General features: G+C 39.1%; 2 protein-coding genes across 3 annotated transcripts in view; one reads left to right on the plus strand and one right to left on the minus strand.

The window, feature by feature from the left end:
- LOC137629438 (mitochondrial mRNA pseudouridine synthase RPUSD3-like) overlaps window positions 1–14,417 on the plus strand; it is a 71,513-nt gene extending 57,096 nt beyond the window's left edge. For both annotated transcript variants that reach the window (XM_068360718.1, XM_068360729.1), the window contains 4 exons: window positions 549–665; window positions 3,890–4,048; window positions 5,080–5,328; window positions 14,126–14,417. In XM_068360718.1, coding sequence (XP_068216819.1) covers window positions 549–665; window positions 3,890–4,048; window positions 5,080–5,307 — 504 coding nt within the window. In that variant the 3' untranslated portion in view covers window positions 5,308–5,328; window positions 14,126–14,417. The remainder of the gene's footprint in view (window positions 1–548; window positions 666–3,889; window positions 4,049–5,079; window positions 5,329–14,125) is intronic.
- The window catches only part of Mctp (multiple C2 domain and transmembrane region protein), a 487,710-nt gene continuing 479,582 nt past the window's right edge, over window positions 14,196–22,323 (minus strand). The window contains 1 exon segment of the mRNA XM_068352315.1: window positions 14,196–21,687. Within this exon segment, the coding sequence (XP_068208416.1) occupies window positions 21,610–21,687 (78 nt within the window). The 3' untranslated portion in view covers window positions 14,196–21,609.

Here is a 22,323-nt window from a genome sequence, read left to right on the forward strand (position 1 = left end):
CCTGTAGGGATAGATAATTTTTTTTTAATTAATTTGTATTTCCCTTAACTATACAAACCCAACTCCTTCAAGTATCACTGCCTGCCTCAACCAACCAACCAACCAACCAACCAGCAAATCTTACGTTTAGGTCAAAGTGACGTGGGTGTCTACCCTTCACCTGCCAGCTACTATAACTATTGCTTTTAAGGTTAAAATGCCCGTTCCAGCTTGACTAAAGTCATAATCCTATTAAAGACCTCAGTCTTGTATAGGTATAGTTAGGAAAAATACAAATTTCTTTACAATTTATGATTGTTACTTTTAGAATAGTTATTTTCATTTAATTTTTAAAGATATGATATTCACATTTTCTAGCTTTTATTAGTAGGTAGTATGGCAAGGTATTATAAACAGGAGTTTCCTTATCAAGTATTGCCCTCTTAATATGTGATAAACTTGTAGTGCTTGTATGGCTTCTGAATTACATTTTCAGGCTTCAGATATTTGCATAGATATTTTGTTAATATTCTATCAAGAAATATGTTTCAGTTTTTTCTCCTTTGCAGCCTGTTATAAGAAAGAAATACAAAATGGCAGAAGTTGACCGTGGTGAAGTAAAATTGGCTGTGGTCAAACATTCAACTCTATTTCACAATCTATTAAATGACGCCGCTCTTGTAGAGGTATGTATAAAAATGGCTTTATTACAAGCACACATCTGGGTAAAAATATTTTTTTAAGCAGACAAGCCATTCTCATTGTAAGAATGAATAGCACATGATTCTCAGTTACTATAAATACTAAAATAAATCATTTTAATATAAAAAAGAATGTTTTGCCATCGATAAGGAGTTGTAACATACAACTGTTCTGACACTAAATACAAACCCTACGCTATTTACTTTCTGTGAAGCTGGAAGATGAGCCATGAGAATTTTAGCGTGGGATATCTAACCCAACCGCTTTTTAGTGGGAGGGGTGGGGGGTAGCCGGCTACCCCGCTCACTCATGCACCTGGGTTGAGCCCCCACTTTGCTTTCTGGCTCGGTAGAAATGGTCACTGCTGCTTTCTCTAGCCAAGACTTGCCATTTGAATAATACTATTTTTTATTTTCAGAGTGTGTTTAGATTTCTGCTGGTCCCATGCGTACTTATCCTGGTCTCGAAGGCCTCTCTTGAGGTACCGTCATGCCTGCCCTTGAGACGGACCCCCACTTCTTGCATTCGGCTTACCGGGGCCACCGGTATGATCGGAACAATACCTTTAATGAGTGTCGGGAGTGATCTGCCTCCCAGTGGGAGAGAAATGTGTGCAGAAAAAAGAAGAAGGTTAAGCTAGAATCTTCTCCATCAGGGTCCTCCACGCAGTAGAAGAAATCACAAACTTTTTCTTTGAACACCCCCCTCCCTTGAGTCCTAACCGAAGCAGCGCCTCCGCCGGTCTTCTCCTGGGAATGGCTGAGTAGCAGTGCAGTCCTGGTAACTCTAGGTCAACCTTGTGGGTCGAGGGACGGTACGGTTTCCCCTAGCGATTTGGTCCTGCCCATTTCCCTGGGGAGCGGCTGCTCTATGTCTAATTTGTTAGGTTTTTGGCCATCGCTGGGCGTTGATGGTCCCCTTTGAAGGAAGTTCTCTTCGAGCTCCTTCCGTCGGGTGTTAAGCGGACGCTCACTCTTATTTATTTTCAGTGTGTGTTTAGATTTCTTCTGGTCCCATGCGTACCTGTCCTGGTTTTGAAGGCCGCTCCTGCTGTACCTTCATGCCTGCCCTTGAGATGGACCCCCACTTCTTGCGTTCGGCTTACCGGGGCCATCAGTATGATAGGAACAATACCTGTAATGAGTGTCGGGAGTGATCTGCCTCCCAGTGGGAGAGGTATGTGCGTAGGAAAAAGAAGAAGGCCAAGCTAGATTCTTCTCCATCAGGGTCCTCCATGAAGTAGAAGAAATCACAACCTTTTTCTTTAAACACCCCCCCCCTTGAGTCCTAACCAAAGCTGCGCCTCCGCCGGTCCTCTCCTGGGAATGGCTGAGTAGCACTGTAGTCCTGGTAACTCAAGGTCAACCTTGCGAGTCAAGGGACGGTACCGTTTCCCCTAGCGATTTGGTCCTGCCCCTTCCCGCGAGGAGCGGCTGCTCTATGTCTGATTTGTTAGGTTTTTGGCCATCGCGGGGCGTTGATGGTCCCCTTCGAAGGAAGTTCTCTTCAAGCTCCTTCCGTTGGGTGTTAAGCGGAAGCTCACTCTTATTTCCTCGGAAGTGTAGACTTTCCCAATGGGCGCAGGTGCTACCGTCTGTCAGTCCGACATTTGGTCTCCTGTGGCTGACGCTGAAGACGAAGCTTCTCCTCCTGGGTGGTTGAAGAGCAAAGTCCTAGTCATGTTCCTCCTCCGGGAGAAAATCTCTCATTCACGAGAGACACTTTTGAGTTACCATCATGTGATTTACACCTACCCTTCACCCTCTACGAAGCGGGAAAAGCATAGTCCTAGGCGACTTTCTCTTTCGGGAGAATATTCCTCTCGTTCGCGAGAGAATGCTTGTGAGCTTTTTGATCCTGAGCAACTTCCCTCCTCATAGGATCCTGCTAAATGTTTCCCTTCGGGATTTTGTCAGGTGAAGTTTTGACCCCTGAACATCCAGGGCGTTCTCCTCCCCCAGCGCTAGGGAGATGTCTGTTTGAACCTTCGGGTTCAACTCGCGTAGTTCCTTTGGATTCTCGTGACGGTCTCACTGAGCCTTTGAGCCAGTGTGATCTCAAGCCTTTGGGCTCCCGTAACCACGACCCACGACCTTCGGGTTATCGGTGTGCTGAGCCTTCAGGCTTTGGGACCCATGTTGCATTGAGGCTTCCAGGTCTCGTGACCCTCGTTACGTTGAGCCTTTGTGCTCTCGTGACCCTCGTTACGTTGAGTCTTAGGGCTCTTGTCACCCTTGTTACGTTGAGCCTTTGAGCTCTCGTCACCCTGAGTCTTTGGGCTCTCGTGACCCTTGGATCTGACATGGGTGGTGGTAAGCTGCTTTTCCGAGCACCATTCTTATAAGACTGGATCTGTAAAAAGTAATTCCCTCTCATCCTCCCTTTATGAGGTGGAGGAATGTGGAATATATACCTATCCTTTGGTTAGCTTGCACCAGGTATTTCATTCCAGATTGCATCTGTCCTTTTGGTTACAAGATTCAATCATCAACCAAATACCTGGTACCAATTAAGCACTGGCCAGGCCCCTGTCAAGTTACTCATCCATATGATTGGCTGATAGGAAGCTGTTCGAATCTCAACCTTTGCTCCTGTAAGGTAAGGGTCCAGGGAGACTGTTATTTCCAAGGAAGAAAAAGAACCAACCAGTTCAGTTCTAGGGGTACTCCCCATCCACCAATAAGTGAGTCTTCCTAATTTGAAAGGATGAAAGGTTTGTATATGAATAGAAACAAATACATTTTAAAAGTAATTTGTATTTTCCTAGCTACTGTATACTGTACAGTACAAATCTGAGATTTTTGAAATTACACTTCTCACCTCACCTACCCCCTCTTAGTCCATAACCAAAGGTCAAAAGTGAAGTCTTTGATGAGGGGGTGAGCAGGGGTATTTATCCTTGCTTACCACCTGTTGTTAACTACCTCATTAATGATTTCAACGGCCGTATTCTGCGGAAGACATTCCTTATTTTAAAGAACTCAGGTTTGTGTAAATACAAATTAATTATAAAATTTGTTATATTCTGCATTTTAAAGTAGATTTCTTTTTACACCTTTCAACTTGAACACTTCTCAATTTAGTTTTATCAATTATTTGTCTCAAGTGTTTATGGTCTTCGGGACACTTCTGTATTGGTGATTTATGTCGTAAGATAAATAATTATTTTTCTTTTGTGCCTTGTTCAACTATTCAATTTTTTTTTCAGGTTGAAATTCAGACATTGAAATGGCATTTCTTAAGAGTTTGGTTGGCCCACTGCTGTAGTCCAGTTCTTGGGGATCCTTTTTACAGCGGTCGAGTTAGATATATCTTTGATCGTAAAATACAAGTTAGCCCTCATAATCCTGCTGCACATCACCCTCTGGTAATGTCTTACTTCAGTGCATGGCATTCAAATAATTTTCAGTTGTTGGTATGCAAACCTACAACAATTAATTTGGTGGTTGGGGGGTGGAAATATAACCCACACTATTTTCATATAATCAGACATTTTGCCTTGCTGCTTTTTACCTTTGCTTTCTCCAATCTTGCTACTATACTTGAAATAATCTATTAAGTGGTTTTACTCTTCATACCTTTCATATTAATACTTTTGGCCTAGAATTATGAATACCCTGATGATAAGGAGTACAGTATTTGACAATCCCTCCACCATACACTATCATAGCTGTATAGCAGGTTGGAAATTGCTGTAAATTTTGATTACTCATTCATCATTTCATCCAGCAAAATTCTGAGGAAGTTTAGATTGATTATGATAATAGGTAATGCAGGAACTACTCTGCAGGGTGTTGTCATTGTGCAGAAATACAAACTCTTATGCATTTGATTTTAGGTACCCAAGGTAAAAAGAGTTGACGTTTGGAATTGATTCAAAATGCCGTGGGAGTGGTTACTAAATAACAGTTTAGGCAGATCTCTCTCACTCTTTTCACATTCTTGTGGTGGTCTTTAAGTGGTTTGGTTGTAACCTACTTTTATTTAGATGATTTTCGTCATATTGCTGTGGTGTGATTTAGTATATTGTACTTTGTGCATCAGATTTGTTATAGATAATGATAATTCTGTTTATTTTTAAGTTTTACTTCACCTGGGAGATCTATCCATTCCTAGTATACTTTGCTTTTTTTTAATCTTGTTTAAAAGTGTAATGTAACCATGTAGGTAAAAGTCTTTATTAAGTGTACATGGTTTATTATTGATAATTCTGTATTGTATAGAAGAGATTTAACTTGGTGGTACATGAAATTTATAGTGCTGAAATTACTTTTAAGCAAAGATAGCTATTACTGTATCACCTCTGAATAACTCCATTATATACACAAAAATGTAAACATTAACGAAAGTGCTTCTTTGCCTTTACATAAGTATTTATGTTAAAAATTCACATTTCAGGAAATTAGTAACAAGATATGTCAGCTGCTTGAGCTACCCAAGGATACTCCAGAAATAATTCCTTCTTTAATTCATCTAGCAAAAATAAGGCTCTCTAGTTTCAACAAAGACAAGACTGACTTGGTCCTGACAACCCAGCCTCCACATCATTTTTCATGGGCATGTGAAAAAATGGGAATAATGTCTGCTAATGAGTTGAACATATTTGAAGAAGAAACAGTTCAGTAGTTATCACTTCTTAATGTAAAGGTAAGTTTGCTTCTGGTAATGCCTCAAAACTATCAATTTATATTAATTAATCTTGAAGGATTCTTATTCATACTGGAAGAACAAGCTGAATATATAGATTAAATAGGTTTAGAAGAAAAAAGACAAACCTATTACCTTTTCTATGCATTTTGGCAAAAATCAGAATTGCTCAATTTTACCCGTTCTTTGCCTCTCTTTGTCTGACCACTAATAGAGAAGCTGTTCTTCTGCATTAACCCCAACTGCTTAGTTACCATCAGTCTGTGGAGTTGTGTCTTCACAGGGGACTAAGCAATACCTCCTGTGAGAGAGACATTTCTTGCTGAAGTGCACGACATGTTTCATAGGTTAATAATTCATCATTGCATGTTTACTAGAGAAAATGATGCATCTAGTTTGAGCCATTCTTTAGCTGATTGCAGAATGAAATGTTAGTGCAGTTATTAAAGAGATATTGCAAAGATCCTTTAGTAAATGCTTAAAGTACATCGTGCAAGGTGTATTTTGGCAATACGCCCAACCTTCTTGTACTGGCTTTATTAGACAATCAAATAGTCATTCCAGCTAGAGGGACTATCTTTCAAGTCCAGCCAAGATTTAATGAACTTGGGTAATATTCTGTAATTTTATTCAGGAGGAATACCACAAGTATTAGTGCTGAATCTCTGGTGTTGTCAAACCATCCTAAGTCTTTTGAATCTCTTTTGGGATCTGATTGCTCCCCATTATGTGTAACATTTGACACAGGCTTGAGAAGTGTGAGTTTTTGAAGCTTCCTGGTACTGCTTGGGGTACCATGTAAGCAAATGCTGGTGGAGTTTATATTGAGGCAAAAGCTCCTACAGAGATATGTAAATGACACCAACCTGACAAAACTGTAAGGGTTGTTTATTCCTACTGAGATAGGAATTATGCTGCTACCTCCTTGAACTTGCCAATACAAGAATCAGCAGGGAGGATTCTCAATGCTGCAGTCTATTAGTTTGCATAAGTACTTGATCTGTTGCTTGGGCAAGAACACCTAACCTTTCTTGATATACTGTACCCCAATCCACAGGTGTCACAAACGGCAACTGTATTCTGGTCAACTAGTTGTTGATATAGCACTGAACATATATTTTTCAATATTTAACTTAGCCGGTGATTATATAGCTGCAACTCTGTTGCTCGACAGAAAACTCTACGGTAAAAACTCGCCAGCGATCGCTACACAGGTTGCGGGTGTGACCAACAGCGCCATCTGTCGCCCAGATACCCAGCTCTCAATGTAAACAGAGACTCAATTTTCTCTCTGTCGAGGTGTCGACAAGATGTACTTTACTCGCTGTTGCTAAATTGGAGTTTTTCACATCTATTTGGTGAAGTACTATATTCTAGTTTTGAGCTTTCGCTATGCAGGTGTTTTATCTTCATCTTAAATCTTGAACTCGTTTTGGATAGATTTAATTATGGTGACAAAGAGAGTATGGACTTTCTTTCACTTTTAAATGGCCGACCCTTCCCTTAGACGGAAGTGTGTTTAGGCTTTTAGTAAATATCACGTTATAAATTATTTATAGATTTTCCTCTATATATTTTATATCTCTCCGCCTTTATTAGGCCTCTTCGATTAACTTTCCATTTATTATAAACATCAAAAAAAATAAATTTTAATGTTTTGTTTATATGTGACCTTTCCTGAGAGTAGGCGGTCCTAACTTGGAAACCGAAGTTAATCAACGTTGAGCCCTTTATATCGTAATTAGCTTTTAAAGAGCTAAGGATTTAAAACTTTTTAAATGTAATATTGTATGAAAGAATTTCTTTGATAGTCTTCGTACTGTTTTCAAAGATGAACTAACGTTTAGTTTTTTTATGCTACGCAGTTGTTGACGTTCAGGACGTTCAACATGCGCTCTATCGTTACGATAGAGAGAGAGTGTATCACGGTTTCACTTTGCAGTAAGAGTAAATTGATTCTGATGTTTTGTTCATTCTTTCTTAGCTTAAATGTTTTAAATTTTATTTTTAAGGAACTTTTTATTTGAAAAACCTTTCAGTTTTTTCCTTTAGTCAAATAAAATGTTTTTTTGACAAAATATAATTGGGCTCTTCTCTTGGGTGCGAAATCAAGAGAGAAAGAGAGAGAGAGATAGAGACGGAGGGAGAGAGAGGAGAGAAAACGTTCCGTTCAAGCGGGTAACGTTGTTCTCGAGTTACTCTCGTCCCTAGTCTCTGTACGGGGAGGAAGGATAAAACGTTTTTAGTTTTTTATTCTTGTCCCCAGGCTATGTGCGGTGAGAAATTGTAAACGTAGTTTATATGAACTAGTGTTTAGTCTCTTTCCCAGCCACTGATTTTATCTTAAAATATGTTTTCTGTTTTTTTTTTTTTTTTTTGCTGGTATTAATGAGTTGACGCAGTGCGTCAACCTCTTGCATTATACGACTGATTTCGCAACTACTACCGTTTAATGAAGGGTAGAATTGCGTGTTTCAGGTAGAAATCAGTAAAAGTTTCGATTTCAGTGAAATAAGTGCAAAACAGAAAATCGAAGTGATAAAGTGATATGCGCAAAGTGTTACAGTGTTGCGTCCGAGGGTTCGTCTGTTCGTGCCTGTCGTTCACCTAGTCCGGGACCTCTTGCATGCTCCCAAGCCCAGGGGAGAAGTAATGTCAAACGACTTATTGGTTCGAGAGGCCTTGATCAACGAAAAGACGTTTTCCCTCTATGGTATCGGGTGTATCTTACCAAGATCTCCCCTACCATAAGACGAGAGAGACGTTGTTTCTCCTCGTCATCCGAAGGCTTTTCGCATAAGAAACCTGTCACAAGGTTTCGAAGCCCTTAAGCAAAAGTCAGTCCTTTCAGGACAGGTCCAGCGTCCTGGTTACAACCATTAGGACAGCTCTGACCCTATGCAGTCATCGGAAGACTGCTCGCCGCCTAACAAAAGCGTAACACAAGACTCCGAGAGTCTTTTTTTGTTGGCAAAGTGTTGCGGTCACAGACGTTACCCTCGTCTCTTACCACAACCATTTCCGTTGATCCTTAATGGGTTGTATGGCAAGACATGCAGTACATGCTTGCCTCCCTTATGGAAGACTATTCTGCCGATTAGTCCGTTGAGTCTAGCCGTTTATCTCATCGATATCCTGGCTTTCAGCCAACCTAACGTTCCTTTGTGCTTACTGTTGACGTTGGCGTAGCTTAGTCACGTCAGTCAGGTTGTTTAGAACCACACTCGATGCGGTCTCGTGTGGTTTTTCAGCGCATTTGGACGTTAGGCCACTTGCTGATGCTCCTGTTGACGTTCAAGACATTCCCTAACAATCGGAGTTGACTTGTTTTGACGCTGTGCGTCAACCTCCGCATTCTAGAGTTGTTTTGACTGCTCAGTCTAGGCAGTCAAAGCTGTCTCGAGTGGACGCTGTGCGTCCTCACGCACCTGTTGTGGTTGACAGTTCAGTTGTTGACAGTTCACAGACTGTCAAGCAGTTACATGACGTTGCGTTCTGATCCGCTACTAATGCACCAGTGAGTGTGGACTCTGCTTGTAAAGCATTGCCACCACGGTAGGTCTCTCCCTTGCTTGAGACTCAGCTTTTATCGGACAAGGTTCCTGTAGATGAGGAAGTTGCTGTTCCCCCTCCTACTGATATTCCCTTGAGGACTCTGTCAGATGGAGAGGAGCCTAAAGCTGCTTAGCCCCCGATGGACTTTAATTAAATCATGATGATTTTTTTAAAGGATCTTTGTCCGGATCTTTTTGTAACTGCTGCTCCTCGTTCGCCTAAACGTCAGAGCTTACACTAGGCCTAGCTACTTCGAAGCCGTTGTTTTTAAGCTAGTGCTCTCTCGCTCTCCTAGAGAGCTTTACGTTGGCTAGGCGACTGGTTTTTCACCAGGAGGAGTTTGGGGGATTCAGCCTTTGCTTTCCCTTCTTTTAAACTGGTTTATAGAGCGAGAGTCTGATATGACACGAGAGAAGTTCTCGGCTTGGGAGTTCATGCCTCTGCCCAGATAGACTTCTCAATTCTCGTAGACTCTCCCTGGCACCTGGCCAGGAGACACTCCAAGTTTTTTACAGGTCAACTTCACAGCTGTTTTCGAGCCTTTGAAGTTTTGCTGTACAATTATGTCATGCATAACAAGGCTTTCAGGGATGGTAAGCGGTACCGCCTCAGTCGCTAACCCCGTCTGTTGCCGCACCTGCTCCCGTAGACCCTAAATGGGCTTTGCTGCAAGACATGCAGTCCAAGCTTGCGTCCTTGATAGAGGACTTTAATGCGGAGAAGGTTGCTACCGAACCTTCTGGCCAACAACCTTCCAACCGGTCGGTTGTGCGCCCTGTTGACGCTGAGGTAACCTACTCGCGTCTGCCAGTTGAGGTGGTTCCTCCACCGATGCGACCCAGTGTGGGTTGCCAGCCGCACGTTGACGTTAAGCGACGCTCGGAGGTGGTTGTTGACGTTCAGGACGTTCAACAACCAGCAGAGGTGACTTGTTTTGACGCAGTGCGTCAACCTCAGCAACCCGGTAGGGTGTTGACTGCACAACCCAGACGGTCTAGACAGTCTCGGGTTGACGCTGTGCTTCCTCGCGCACCCATGGTTGTTGACAGTTCACAGACTGTGCTGCAGTTCCATGATGTTGCGTCCGGCTCCGTCACGCATGCACCAGTGCGACCGGACTCAGCAAGCTAGACGTTGCCCACTCCGTTGCCGTTTCCTCATCAGTTTTCGGATGAGGAACCCTCTGATGAGGACGTTGCTGAACAACAAGACGATCAGCCCCCAGAATAGATCAAGCCCTGCTATCCATCCAGAAGATGCTGAAGAAGGAACGCTGCTCAGTCAGGCTGTGGATGAGTCTGGTAGGGACGCTGTCATCCGTGGAACAATTTGTGTCACTAGGAAGACTACACCTCCGTCCTCTTCAATACCATCTAGCTTTTCACTGGAAAAAGGACAAGACGCTAGAAGCGGTCTCGATCCCGGTTTCCGAAAAGATAAAGTCTTGTCTGACTTGGTGGAAGGACAATATCAACCTAAGAGAGGGTCTTCCCCTGGCTGTTCAGACTCCCAACCACGTTCTCTTCTCGGACACATCGGACGTGGGCTGGGGCGCGACACTAGACGGTCGGGAATGCTCAGGACTGTGGAACTCGAGTCAGAGGAGCATGCATATCAACTGCAAGGAGCTGTTGGCAGTACATCTGACCTTGAAAAGCTTCAAGTCTCTCCTTCGAGGCAAAGTGCTGGAAGTTAACTCGGACATCACCACGGCCTTGGCGTACATCTTCAAACAAGGAGGTACCCACTCACTGACGTTGTACGAGATCGCAAGGGACCTGCTCATCTGGTCATAAGGTCAAGACATCTCCCTAGTAACGAGGTTCATCCAAGGCGACTTGAACGTCATAGCAGATTGTCTCAGTCGGAAAGGGCAAGTAATTCCAACCGAATGGACCCTCCACAAGGATGTGTGCAAGAGACTTTGGGCCACTCGGGGTAAAACCATCCATAGATCTCTTTGCAACCTCGCTGACCAAGAGGCTTCCAATCTATTGCTCTCCTGTCCCGGACCTAGCAGCAATACATATAGATGCTTTCCTCCTAGATTGGTCACATCTGGATCTCTACGCATTCCCACCGTTCAAGATTGTCAACAAGGTACTGCAGAAGTTCGCCTCTCACGAAGGGACAAGGTTGACGTTAGTTGCTTCCCTCTGGCCCGCGAGAGAATGGTTCACCGAGATACTTCGATGGTTAGTAGACGTTCCCAGTAGTCTTCCTCTAAAGGTAGACCTTCTACGTCGGCCACACGTAAAGAAGGTACTCCAAAGCCTCCACGCTTTTTGTCTGACTGCCTTCAGACTATCGAAAGACTCTCGAGAGCTAGAGGCTTTTCGAAGGAAGCAGCCAGTGCGATTGCTAGAGCAAGGAGAGCGTCTTCCATTAGAGTCTACCAATCGAAGTGGGAAGTCTTCCGAGACTGGTGCAAGTCAGTTTCTGTATCCTCGACCAGTACCTCTGTAGCTCAAATAGCTGTTTTTCTCTTATACCTGAGAAAAGGACGATCCCTTTCAGCTCCCACTATCAAGGGCTACAGAAGCATGTTGGCATCGGTCTTCCGGCATAGAGGCTTAGATCTTTCCAAACAAAAAGATCTGCAAGACCTCCTTAAGTCTTTTGAGACCACCAAGGAGCGTCGTTTGGCTACCCCTGGATGGAATTTAGACGTGGTACTAAGATTCTTCATGTCAGACAGGTTGGAGCCGTTACAATCAGCCTCCCTGAAAGATCTCACTCTTAAGACTCTTTTCCTGGTATGCTTATTCTCGGCTAAAAGAGTCAGTGAGATTCATGCCTTCAGCAAGAACATCGGATTTTCATCAGAAAAAGCCACTTGTTCGTTACAACTTGGTTTTCTAGCCAAAAATGAGCTGCCTTCTCGGCCTTGGCCTAAATCTTTCGATATCCCCAGCTTATCGGAGATCGTAGGCAATGAACTAGAAAGAGTCTTATGCCGTGTTAGAGCTCTTAAGTTCTATTTAAAGCGTACTAAACCTTTACAAGGCCAATCTGAAGCTTTATGGTGTTCAGTTAAGAAACCATCCTTGCCTATGTCAAAGAATGCTTGGTCAGACTTTATCAGATTGTTAATACGAGAAGCTCATTCACATCTGAGTGAGGAAGACCGAACTTTGCTTAAGGTGAAGACGCACTAAGTTAGAGCTGTAACAACTTCCGTGGCCTTTAAGCAAAATATATCTCTGCAAAGTATAATGGACGCAACCTATTGGAGAAGCAAGTCAGTGTTTGCGTCTTTTTATCTAAAGGATGTCCTGTCTCTTTACGAGGACTGCTACACACTGGGACCATTCGTAGCAGCGAGTGCAGTAGTGGGTGAGGGCTCAACCACTACAATTCCCTAATTCCATACCCTTTTTATCTTTCTCTTGAAATGTTTTTATTGTTGTTTTTTGGGATGTCCGAAAGGCTAAGAAGCCTTTCGCATCCTGGTCGAGTTGGCGGGTGGTCAAGGTCATTTCTTGAGAGCGCCTAGATTAGGGGTTTTGATGAGGTCCTGTTGTATGGGTTGCAACCCTTGATACTTCAGATCCTAGGGGTCGATCAGCATCCTAAGAGGATCGTGAGGCTCCGTAAGGAAGACGTACTTAAAAGGCAGAGTAATTGTTCAAGTCGACTTCCTTACCAGGTACCTATTTATTTTGTTTTTGTTATTTTGATAACTTCTAAAATGAAATAAAAACTCTTAGCTCATAAAAGTGTAAACATATATTGCTGGTCTCTACCCACCCCCCTGGGTGTGAATCAGCTATATAATCACCGGCTAAGTTAAATATTGAAAAATGTTATTTTGATTATAAAATAAATTTTTGAATATACTTACCCGGTGATTATAAATTAAATGACCCTCCCTTCCTCCCCAATAGAGACGCAGTGGGACGAGGAGAAAATTGAGTCTCTGTTTACATTGAGAGCTGGGTATCTGGGCGACAGATGGCGCTGTTGGGCACACCCGCAACCTGTATAGCGATCGCTGGCGAGTTTTTACCGTAGAGTTGTCTGTCGAGCAACAGAGTTGCAGCTATATAATCACCGGGTAAGTATACTGTATTCAAAAATTTATTTTATAATCAAAATAACATTTTTCACCATATGTTTACCAGTCCTTCCTGGCGAGTGTTGTTCTGCTGAGTGGGCTTTTGTTTGGGCTGGGCAACATCTCATTCGATGGTCATCAGTCACTTGACCGTCAATTCTCTAACCTTTGAGCAGCTACTTGGATTGGTTTTAGTTCATCTACTGTTGCGAAGCTTTAGTAGGATTTCAGTCTCCACCTTGGTTCTTGGTGATTGTGGAATGGATGCCTGTGGTTTATTCTCTTCAGTTTTTACTACTGTTTGTTGTTGGATATGGGGTGGTGACATATTGCCTACTTAGTATAAAGATGGTAGGCATGTTTAATTTATGGTGCCAGTAATAATCCGACAGGACTTGTTTACCTCTGGGTTTACTCCACAGTAGAGTAACAAAGTGCCCGGGCTATTTGTCTCAGAATTGTTCCTCAGCTGGTCATGGCAAGTGTGTTAAGGTGATTGTTCCGTGTTGCTACTTTGCTTTAATTTGTGTGCTCTTTAAAGGAGAACATTCTGTCAAGGGTGACAAGGCAGACTTGGTAGGGGTGGTTTTCCAGTTTTTATTCACCCCATTTGGTCTTTAGTTTTCTGTTTACCTGGCGATTGTTTAGGTGGAAGGTGCACACTTGTATTTTGTAAAGATTGGTATCGAGGTGCCACTTATTGTAGTAGGTGGAGAGGGTAGTCAAGGTGCTTGACAGTCTTTCTTCGATGGTGTGGAAATGCCTTGGTCTACATATGTGTACTAGTGGATGTTCTGGTACTGCGGTTGATATATTTGTATGATGTTAAATAATGTTGGCACTAGCACTGCACTTGTGGAAGGTCGTTCTGTACCCACATGTGCTTTTTCTGCCATCCATTATAATGAAGAATTACCGATTGGTAAGCAATGATTCATTGATGTGGAGTATGCTGGGCCACCTTCAGGAGTACATTTTGAATATTATACAAGGAACTTCAGAACTTGCAAGGATATTCCCTTCAGCATCACATTTGTCTTCAATGATAGTTTGTAATGTAAAGTAATTACATGTTGCACTTACTAAATATTTCACTGAATTTGCAATAAACTACAATGCACAACTTCTTCACATATAAAGTAATGAACGGCACTACGTCATGTATCTATCTTATTTTCCCCTCAGGCACTTCTGGTTTGTCTAGGTGAAGATGTCATTTTTAATAGGAACTCGACGTGATGCTAATTGAAGAAGCTTTTCCGTAAAAAAGATATTTATTTAAAGTGTAATATAATCAAAGAGAACATGAAACGATTTATCAGTGGCACCAAATGGCATCGGTGATGACAATACAATAATTATCACTGCATGGATGGAGCAAGGACAAAAAAGGAGAACATGCAGAGGTCATGAAGCTGATTGAAGACCATATGTTATTCTGTTAATAATTTTTTTTGTAAATAAAATAGAACTATTATTTGCTTTTGCATAAATCCTTGTAAATTGTAAATGCATACCTTTCATAGCAAATATCACTTACAACCTAATATTTTTAACAATTTACTAAATCCTCATAGTTTTTTACAATCAATAAATCAGTATTCATTACTGTACTTTCATATGAGAAGTATGTTCAAAGTATCTATTCATTTAACTTGAGGCTGAAAAGTTTCTACGAATCTCTGAAGATTTTAGACCATTTAATCCATGCGATCAATATTTTGATATATAATAATTTTAGATTTATCAAATTGGGTTCTTTAATGTAAAATTTGATGCAATGTGGTCTGCATGGCATAACTATATTTTGAAAGACAAATAATCTTCAACTAGCCTAAGCTACAGAGAACAAAAAAAAAAAAAAAAAAGTTTTTACAGGAACTAGACACCCTTAAGAATAAAAGAATAATTCTTCATAGATCATCAAACTAGATTAGAGTAAAAACAAAAAAGATTTTGCTCTATAATGCTATAGTTAAGTTACTGTTCCATTAGCAAGTTTTAATTAAGTTCATAGCAACAATTTCAGACGTACCACGGGTACTAGATAACCGATTTCTAGTTACAAATATTAATCTAATTGACTGTAAATCTGGTAAATGTAAATTTTGTATCAGTTAAATTTTATATCTTTTATATCTTTAGTAACAATTCTAAAAAAAAAAAAGTGGGTTCATAGAATTTAACATTTATAAAATAACAACTTTGCTTAATTCTGCACTGGGATTTATTCTAAGTTCCTTCAACTTAACCATGTTGTTAACCCTCACTTCATATACTAGATAATGTTACCTGTCACATAAAATATCATGGTAACCTCAGTAGAATAATAACAAGCTTTTACTATTAAACTACTGCATTTGCTATTATCCTTACTACTCAGGGAACAGTTAATGTAAATGCTATATATTCCTACAAGAAGAGAATAACTGCAAGAAAGTTCAAGTGTTATGAACTACGCAAGAACAATGTAAATGCTAACCTTTACGAAACTGCACCCTTTAAGTAGAACTTGACATGAGGCTACAATGCTTTTTGAAAAGTTAACAGGACTCGGATGAATAATAAGAAGTATATGAAGTCAACAAGGACTGTAGCACAAGATATACTCCTATAACTCTACAAATTGGAATAACCATGCCACTTCTAAACAGAAATTATTTTCACACTTTAAGAAAATACAAATACAGTATAAACAAGCCTTTCTATTTGGCTGAATTGGTTTTGAAAGGAAATTGATTCTCATACCTATAAATATACTATGTACACTCTTAGCGACTGGGCGTTTTTGTACGCAACAAAAGAAATTGGAACAATCCCTCCAAGTGCAATTTCACAAATGTTAATACTGTTTTTTCATAGGTTAATCTACTACTGCTGTCAGTGGTTCTGCATGTTTTCAATGCACATCAACTACCAAGATATCACTTTAACTTTTTCATGCTTACTGGAGGAATTATAGTACTACAAATTTGCCTATTGAAATAAAGCTTAACCAAAAAAAAGTACTTAATGCCCTAACAACCATGTGTATCACAGGTAAATATTAAAAAATTACAATATACAAATTTCATATAAAAAAGTCTACTAACATGCTAATAATCCCCAACACCGGATCAACAAACACAAGTTTTTTTTTTCTTAAAACAAGGTCATACCAGCTTCAGCTATAAACCCCTTACATCTTATTAATTTCCAATAATATGGACTTCATCTGAAGACAGTACAACCCTGTGCGGTATTTCGTACATAAGATATGATAATCAGCATCTGTCTTCCAGTCAAGGACAAGCTGGGAAAAATCTGATACTTTCTTGCTTCAAAACATACAGCAGTCTATGTTATTGAAATTCTTAATTCTAATAGTTGACATTCCAAATGTTCTGTGGCTTTACAGATGTAATACTTTTTAGTGACTAGATTAGAGCTTCATGAAAGGAGTTCACACCAATGAAACTTCTATAAAGGAGAAAAGCACCAACTTAGGGTTTTCAATAATTCTTTTTCGATCTACCTTACAGCAGTGATGCACCTGTTTATTCCACAAATTCTCATATGGACTGACCAAAAGCCCACACACTAACAACTTCCCTTTTATAAGCAGCATCCAGTATTATGACGTGTTAAAACATACTTAAATATTAAAATATTAACAACAAAAACGAAAAATGCTAAAAATAGGATTTGGCATTTTGAAAAAATAGACATGTGATTCTTGTGCAACAAAACTGTATCTAGGCATGGAGAATCATGGTAGACACAAACTTAATACCTGTACATCAATACACCTGATTCAGGGAAACTTTAAGAAATTATATGTGTTCTTGCATCATACATTTATACACTTGAATAATTATAAAAGCAAAGGAATGTTTAAAAACCATATCTGAGAGCCACAGTATTTTGAACATTAATCTACAATATTGCATACAGCATTTACAAGTTACATGACTCCATTAGGCACAGCTTGTAATAAATAGAGAAATAAATAAGCTATGTACATTATGCATCTGACATCGAGAGGTTTTAGAATGCCCATATTGTCTTTACAAAATGAAAGTGAAGACGACAAAATCCAAAGAAAGTAATACCAGTGTGTAGATAGAAAATCCACAACATTAGTACAGTAGTGGACTGCCCTCTTAATACTACAGCACATCAGTTCCTATTATACAATTATTTAAATACATTTTAAAAATAAAGCTCTTTTTCATAGTGAAATGGTCCAGTACACAACAAAACAATTTAATAGCATTTCTAAACATCAAAAGAGAAAATGAAGAAATGCCTTATATCTTTAACTGTGTTTCAGTCCAAATATTGGTAATACATGCCTCTCACATCAAAAGGAATATAGAAAAACTACCATACAAATTACAGTAGTCCCAACAATACAAGGACAATGAGAGTGAATTTTTAGGAGGAAAATAATGTATGGGCTTCGTAAATAGCACTTTATCATAAAAAAAAATGAATTTTCATGATAAAATTTATTATTTCTATACTCGACTGATGTTCATATTCCTTCTCTTTTTAAGCTGTTTAAATTTTGATGCCCACCCTAAACTGAAACATTTCCAGGATTCTTTACTTGCAAAATGCCTTTCCCTCTAGGTAAGTATCGAGTTAATCTGGAGGTTGATGACAACTATCTAGGGGTGGGTACACCATAGTTCCTTCGACTTTTCAGTCTCGAAGTTGAGATCAGAACATTACCCTTACTTCAAAGGACAATCACAGAATTAAATGACAAGGATTGTCTCACTATTCCACTATTTGAAGTTGGTTTTACATCTATAATATAAAATTACTAGATACACTGGAATGCTACACAAATCTTGTCTACATCGAAGGTCCTGTTCCAAAGATGATTGAGGTGCAACTGACAAAAACTCATCTGGTGACTCAAAGGAATGAGCTTCTCTAGAGAAGCAAGGGTCTTCAAAAATCACATCCACATCCAAAACAATAAATTTCATTCTTTTGAACCTATCTTTCCAACAAAAGAAAAATCTGAATCATCCTTTACCATGGAAAAAGTTAAAAAATTGACTCCTTTTTATTCCCAGAGAAAAATTCCTTTGAGTTGGACTTGAATTTTTTTCCAAAATGACCATGATTCCCCACCTTTTCAGTATCCTGTATAACCACAATAATTGAACCTGAATCCCTTTAAAAAAAAAAAAAAAGTAAAAAATTGCATTACCAGAAACAATAGAATCATGATCCAAGAGATCCCATCCGTTCGAGATAGGAGCATTCATCCTAATGAATATATGAGGACCTGTACCAAGACCCAAATAAGAGCCCAGAATAGGATTATCTTCAAACCATTCATAAACCAAAGGAGTTTCTTAGAATCTTGACAAATAAGAATGAGAAAGTATGTACCAATCCAGACTCAAAAAATCCAAACTCCTTTCCTCACAGGATCCTTAACATTAAACTTGTTTAGAATTGAAACATCTGATGTAAACACCCAAGGAGATGGATCTAAGACTTCCTCTATCACAAACTTCCTTAGAAGCTTTCCAATCAATATGAAAAAAGGCCCTAGATGAATTGTTTAGATTACTTGCGATAGATTATGGTTCCTTTAACAAGGAAGATCTGATGTGAAAACCCGGAAAGGATCTAAGATCTACTCTACCACAATCTTCAATATGTTTTCCAATCTCTTCTACAAAACAAAATGCCCTTGCTGATTTTTTTTAATTACTTGGAAAAGGCTATGGTTCCTTTGACAAAGAAGGATTCAAAGACAAGTTGTAGATATCCCTATTAGACCAAGGACAGGACCCACTGATCAAGTTGAAGGTTTTCCCAATTCAGCTTACTGGTATCTGTGAAAGAACCATAATAACGTTCTCCTATCAGACGATAATTCCTGTATCCATCCTGGCCAGACCTCCTACCTGAGTAAATACAAAGTCAAATCACTGTTGTGAAAAAGACTCCCATGTAAATACTAAATAAAAGTCTGAGTAGTAATAGTTACTGAATGGTAGGAGGAAAAGCATGGGTCACGAAAAAATAGACATCAGAGCATCATTTTTTTCAGAAGCTAATAGCTTCACAGCTTAATCAATATTTGATCTAATGTGGGAACCAGTATTTACTGGGAATAACCAAAGAATGTACCTATACACCAGACACCATCTCATCCATAAAGGAACACACGTTCCCAACACTTACCGCACAATTCACATAAGCTGCAGCATCCTTGAGAGACCCGATTGAAAGTTTTGTCTGAACAATTTGGATAATCTAGAATAAGGTTAAGATCATGGTGACCTGAACATTTTCCTTCTATAAGTGTTGAAATAATCCCTACTGTAGAATCTGCAAAAGAGAATTTTTAATTATATTTTCAACTTAATAACAAGCATATTTTCTTTGGTCAACCAACTCAAAAAAAAAAAACTTCCTTTGCATCAAAAAGGTTCTAGAGAATTAGCTTGATCTAAGGCATTACCAAGGTTACTGACCTGATTTGTTAAAAAATTAAAAACGGCTTTAGTGACATTTTCTTTCCTATTTGAGATCATTTATTCACCATCCCATGATAATAAATTAAAACTAGAATAAGTCATCTTAAAAGTGGCAGTATCAGAAGACAGAAAAATAAGCATTATCAGAACTTGCCTTATTTTGATATCTTTCAAAAATAAGTTTCCTAAGGGTATATCTTATCTGAATTAAGTTATTCCTTTGTATTGTCCTCATTTTAGGATGATAACCTGGTGAAAGGAAACTTCAAGATTTTTCCAATGTTTACTTTTAATGGTAGCCTTTGCACATGCGCTAGGCAAGGGACTCGTTCCAGCGTTAAGAAGTAATAACATCTACTTTAACATTGCAAGGAGAAATCTTAAATAAGATTGTGGCCAAGCCTACTGTGGGCTGATCCCCACTGCCATCCAAAACATGATGGAACTGTTCAGCTTCCAGGAAAATCTTTAAGATTTATATAAAATGTTTCCTAGTTCCAATGTAACAATAGAATATGCCATGTAATAAATACATGTATCAAAAGGTTGTGAACGAGCGCTTACTTCAATGGACTGAGGGATATAAGGCTTCAGCTTTTAGTTCGGTCTTCTACTGTACCTCGGAATCCAGTGGCTATAAAGAGCAGATCGGATCACAAAATTACAAAGGTTACGCAATAGAAGGACCTAAAGGAATTGAGAGCGTGAGACTCCTCAGAGGCCATCAACTATATAATGCACAGTGTACCACCAGAATCCTATGACTAGCACTGCTAGGCAAAACATGAGAAGTTAGACTAGAGTTCTAAACTGGCCAGGTTAGGATAGAAGCACTTCCTTGCCCAAAGACTCAGAAGCCTTTTAGATTCACAAACAAAAGCAAAGTTGTAAACGTGTATGAAGCTCACTACTATCAACAACAGAAAGCTGAAAAACAGCTCGAGTGGCATTTCAAAACCATCTAACGTAATCAACTAGCTTAAGTTTTCACAGGATTTTCCCTTTACTGAATGTTAGCTTACTTTTGTTTCGAAAATATCAAGTAATCAGCCATCAGCTGAATAAAAGTCTTTAGAAGAGGAACTCTTGGTGAACCAAAATGATAAACAAAACAATCTTGCAGTACGCACACTTTCACAGTCTTGATCCAATCTCACTGGTATCAATAGAAATACCAGAAAACAACAATAACCGCAGGTAAAAACACAACAGACACTCGCAAACTCGACGAGAGATCTTAACATAAAAAGGAACTACGATTTACCCACGCCTGAATAGTTGCCATCAACCTCTAGATCAACTCGACACTAAACTAGGGAGGGAGGAATTTTTGTGAGGAAAAAAAAATAAATCTATAATTTTGATGTTGGCATTTAAACAACTTTGAGATAAAAGCAATATGAAAACCAGAGAAGTTTCACAGAAATAGTTACCTTATAACTTTTAGCAAACTGTGCCCAATGGACAGACCAAGCAAATACTTAATCCAAAGAAATTTTTAAATTTTCACAACATTCTTTGTCTCCATAAAAACCTGCAAAACTTTTAAGAAACTTGCAATACAAATACATATGAAAGACTTTCATCAACAACAACAACAACAATTGATTACAATCATACAAATGCACATAACTAGGATTCGTTTCATGCCAAAAAATAAGAATCCTTCATTACTTCAAAAAGGATTCTTAGTAGTGTACTTGTACGTTACAGTTTAACTGACTAAAATGCTAACTTCTAGGACTCTAGCAGATCTGGCAGTAACTTCTTCATCTGATTATGTAACCTCAATTATTATAAACTTACCTGTACATATATCTAATGGAGTTTATTTTATGATATAACAGTACATAGTATGAATTTGAAAATCCAGTGTACATTTAACATGCCCATCTCTTTTGTGCCCAATAAGTTTACCTGCATGAAGAACAAAATGTAATCTTCATTCATCTGCTAATATTTCATAGCTTAGCTTCCTCTTATTCCTTACGAATTCCAAAAAGTATCAATGAAATTTTCAACACTCCAGTTCTTTTCCTTTTCAGTTTCATCGTGTATAACTGACATAAGATCTATAAGGCCATATATCATATGTCAGGATTGTTGGTTTGAAGAGGCACTACACAAACTCTGTAAATGCTTAACCCTGGTAAATCCTTCCCTGATACAGGGTGTTCACTAATTGAGCTTCTTTTTCCTCTGGTCTCTTCTCTTATCATCTGAATGCGGAGCTGGACGCAATTCTCGACAATCACGCTGAAAAACAAAACAAATCAACTTGTAATATATTTCCTTGTGTTGATTTAAAAGAACTATAGTCAATTCTTTTATAGTGAGGCAGATTTGCACCGACTCGCAGGGGTGCCCTTTTAGCTCGGAAAAGTTTCCGGATTGCTGATTGGTTGGACAAGATAATTCTAACCAATCAGATGGCAGGAAACTTTCACGAGCTAAAAGAGCACCACTATAAGTCAGTGCAAATGCACCTCATTAATAAAAATTGAGTATAGTAAAACGGTACGATTTTCATTTGTCAAATGAATGTAAAGAAGTGGGTCTCACAACCATTACAATACTAAGACAAAAAAATTGCAGACACAAAAATATAATTAATGATATGACATGCTTACATTACTAAATTTAGTACCCTACTGAGTAATATGTTATACTACGAAAACCTTTGTCTTTCAGAACTATAAATTAATGTAAAAAGGGAGAAGAAAATACTTTCCTCTTGTTATATGAATTATTATGAAAAATGTATCTGCATAGTGCGGCAATTTTATTTTTTTCTTTAAAACATTCAACATTTGTCAAGTTACACTAAAGATAAAAAATCCAACAAGTGCATAGATATACAAATTGTCCTAAATATAAATATCAATCCTTTTT

Source organism: Palaemon carinicauda, chromosome 2 (assembly GCF_036898095.1).
Source record: "Palaemon carinicauda isolate YSFRI2023 chromosome 2, ASM3689809v2, whole genome shotgun sequence".
NCBI classification, from domain to species: Eukaryota; Metazoa; Arthropoda; class Malacostraca; order Decapoda; family Palaemonidae; genus Palaemon; species Palaemon carinicauda.